Here is a 3,675-nt window from a genome sequence, read left to right as displayed (position 1 = left end):
ATAAGACCAAAACGACAAATGCTCCAATCCTAATTATTCCAGTTCAATCTTTCTTTCTATTCCAGAAAGACCATGTACCTCTCATGCTTTTCAAGAGGGATTATAAGAGGTCCAGGAACTTTCTATTTCAGCTTTCAGACTAATACACAGTATTTGTGCATACTTGTTTACTATCACCGGTGACCTAAAATGACCTCCGACCGGTGACTTCAAATGATCTCGGAGTCAACCTCATATAGCCTATGTCCAAACAGGATGTCATGTGAGTCTCCATGCCAAAAATTTGGCTGCAGGGGTACCCGGCGTTGCCCAGGCCAAAAAAAAGGCGAACACTCAACGGTGACCTGAAATGACCCATAACTAATTATTTTCCCCCCTAAAACCTTCCTTGAGTAATTAGGATTCCAAATAAGTAGATTAAGACCAAGTAAAATAAAAATTGTGGGAGTAGTTCGAAACAAACAGACAGACAGACAGAAAGTGCCCGTTATATAGTAGACTGAGTGGATGTTGGCTTCGTTCCAAGATTTTGGGAATGAATAATATGTATGCATAGTCTAAATAATTTAGTGTGAACGAGAGCAAGTTCTGGGAAACCCCATATCAAAACTGGTGATGGAATCCCTTCTGGGCCTGAGGCTTTGTTGGTTGCTACATTGTCGAGGATAGATTTCATGCATGTAGTCTGTATCTTTGTGGATAGCTTCTGGAAAGTCAAGTTCTAGCACAGGGACATTCTGACTGACTTCCTTTAAGGTAGAATTTCTGGCAGACATACTGACAAGAATGGTAGCTTTTCTACGAGGGTCATTTATAGCTTTTCCGACTGACGATTTTAGCAGAGGAATGGGTGAAGACTTCTTAAGTAACTATTGAAAGACCTGAGAGATCACCACGATATTTTACTTTCATTAGGATTATCTGATAGTTTGGATGCTTGATTGAGGAGGAAGTTTGATATGCCGAGATTTATTACGGCTTTTGTGTGTTTTCTAGCAAATTCAAAGTGACTGAGGGACTCGGTAGTTCTTTTCTTTAAGAAAGTTATATGCTAAAGACTGGCGTCGTTGTTCTTGAACAGTTACTGTCGAACCACTTGGGGGAGTCATATCTTTTAGTAAACTGCTGACTGGTTATAAGCAATTCCATACAAGCTTGTAATAAGCTGTTAATGTGGGGCTGGGTAGAACTGATGTCAATGGAGAAGACAGACTGCAATGGAAATTAGCCAGATAATTTCTAAATCCATCCCAGGCTGCCCAAACAGAGTGCCATCCAGGTACTCTGGTTCAGAATGGGGAGGTTTGGAAAAACCGACGATTGAGGCTTCAATGAGATTGTGTGGTGGCAGTACCTCTATTCTGTATTGATCTGGGTTATCTGTCAGGAATGGATCCAAGAGACATGCACTGCAGTCAGGATTTTTTTGGTATTATGTGTGATTGTTTTACCAGTTGTGCTACATTATTTTTTTTTTTTGGCTTAATGGCCATCACCCTCATGGCGGGGTATTAGGCCTGCATCTTGTGTATGATTATTGCCATCCAAATCCCGCACCATACAAAACTGTTGATCTAGGGGACCAATCGAGAGGAAGCAAGTGGTAAAAGGCTCTCAGATCGGCTAGATGCACCTCCTTCCCCCTGACGATCAGCACAGGTCTTATCTCCTCACGCTGGTCGGCAACCCGGAGCAGATTGGAAAGGGTGGACTAGGTCGTTGCTCCGAGCTGGTACGACTGGGTGTGGGCGCTGAGGGCCAGGAGGTGTCTGTAGAAGGCTATGTCTAGCCAATGCTTGAGGTCAATGATGGGAGGGGGAGATGGGGGGTGCCTTCCACTACTGAAGGAGGGGAGGACCCACTGATCTCCTCCTTGACTGAGGAGCCTGTCAACACATCTTTGGCCCTGGAGATGGTGTCTGGAGGGTCCTGCCCCTCCTCTGTCATCAATGGTGGGTCATGTATGTCTGCCATGGTTTGGACCATAGTCTCGTCCAGAGCCGGGTCAGTAACCGAGGTAGCAGTCCTCCTGTTGAGGGGGACCTCCAGCCTAAGCTGTTTCCTCGGAATGATGTGAGAGGTAGCAGGTCATGGCTGCCGAGCCCGACGCTCCTGTCGGCAAGGAACCGAGTGTACATCGCTGACGAAGCACTCGGGGATGATAAGGCAAGGAAGACCAATCTCCTAGAAGACCTTAGGGAGGAGAATGCACAAAGCCCTCTTATCACCCCCACAAAAAGCCTTCGCTGCCGCGATACACATCTCCACGACTAGGTTTAGCTGTCCAGGACTCACAGGATCCCTGGCCTGACGTCCCTGGGCCGTGATGCGTTGCCGTGCATGGGCAGAACCTTGCACAGCCCAGTAACATCCCAGGGCTCAGGACCCTTAGGAGTTCCAAACTGACTAAACTCCACAGGCTCTCCATCACCAAGGAAGCATTGGAGGTGCCGTGGGTTTGGCTTAACGATCGCCTGGCGGTGCACAAAAACATCAACGCCAGTATCTTTGCATTTGATGAATCTGTGACCTGCCCTCACATTAAACCAAATAACAGTCCCCAGGATCTTCTGGGCTACAGGAGGCTGAGGTGTGCTGGTTGCTCCCCTCAACGGGTCACAGGCAGTGGCAGCCTCATGTTCACCGTCCATGGCTGTTAATCTCTTTCCTCTCTCTCTCTGCACCTTTCCCACTTGTTTCTGAAATAAAACTTTCTCCTCGATACATTAAATAATTTAGCAAACTGTTCAAATTCTAGACCAGTATTGTCAGCTCTGGCAGAATGCAATTAACCATTTCCACATTTCGGGTGTTAAAATCATCGAACACGGTAATTTCAGCAGTAAGGGTCAGGTTAAGATTGGGCAACTGTGTGAATATGGTATATTCGGTGGGTTGTTATGAACCATTAAGACAGCGATTAACTATGCAGATACATTTGGTTACATTAAGATCATTTTCTCTGCATAATGAGTAATTAAAATGAGTAAAAGTGAAGTTCATAATATCAACCGTATATTCAGATTTGATAAAGTCCCCATTTTGTTACAAATGTTCGAGGTGATGGCAACTAGGAAAACTGTTTGGGGATAAGTCGGTAGAGAGATTTGGGTTTCTGTGAGGAATAGGGCTAGAGGAGGAGGGGTATGCAATGAAGGAAGAAGTGAACAGATTTCAAAGTGGTACTAAGACCTCGAATGCTGGTAAAATACAAAGCCGAACCCGAGTTTTTCCGCTGACAAGCATGATCTGTGGTTACCATAACCACTACTAGCAGTCATTTGATAAAGACCAGAAAAGCCTTGTAGGCTACTGCTTCCTCTGCCCTGCTTGTGATGCCAGTTCGAGGTACCACATATTTATTCTTAATGCTGCAATGGCCATTGATAAGGCAGGTGGTGGATAACAAGGTGTGATATCTAATATGCATGTACAATCGTGTTGTGTGGTGTACACAAATGGAGGTATGCTATCTGCAGAAATGAGTATGCTCGCCTACTCTTCGTATTAATGAAGATAATGAAATGTTCAGGAAAAGAGGGATGGCCAGGAACAGGTCCTGAGGGCTTGTGAAACTGGAGCTCCACTTCTCCTTGTCACCATCTATCCATTCACCATGGGAGTACCGCTCTGTTCGACTGGTGATTAATGATCAAAATTATGTTTACAAAAAAT

General features: G+C 45.1%; 1 protein-coding gene across 1 annotated transcript; it reads right to left on the bottom strand.

The window, feature by feature from the left end:
• Positions 1–2,291: 2,291 nt before the first annotated feature.
• LOC145415373 (major cold shock protein-like) lies at positions 2,292–2,651 on the bottom strand. Its single transcript, XM_080284661.1, has one exon. The coding sequence runs from the start codon at positions 2,649–2,651 to the stop codon at positions 2,292–2,294; it is 360 nt and encodes a 119-aa protein (XP_080140787.1).
• Positions 2,652–3,675: the final 1,024 nt, after the last annotated feature.

The sequence above is a fragment of the Coenobita brevimanus genome, chromosome 13 (assembly GCF_032717465.1).
Source record: "Coenobita brevimanus isolate Jiangsu-jjx chromosome 13, ASM3271746v2, whole genome shotgun sequence".
In the NCBI taxonomy this organism is placed as follows: Eukaryota; Metazoa; Arthropoda; class Malacostraca; order Decapoda; family Coenobitidae; genus Coenobita; species Coenobita brevimanus.
Note: the sequence above shows the minus strand (reverse complement) of the source record. Positions and strands in the feature narration are given on the sequence as shown.

What these genes read in the sequence shown, in the direction of transcription:
- LOC145415373 (XM_080284661.1), bottom strand. Translation starts at nt 2,651, where the DNA reads ATGGACGGTGAACATGAGGCTGCCACTGCCTGTGACCCGTTGAGGGGA.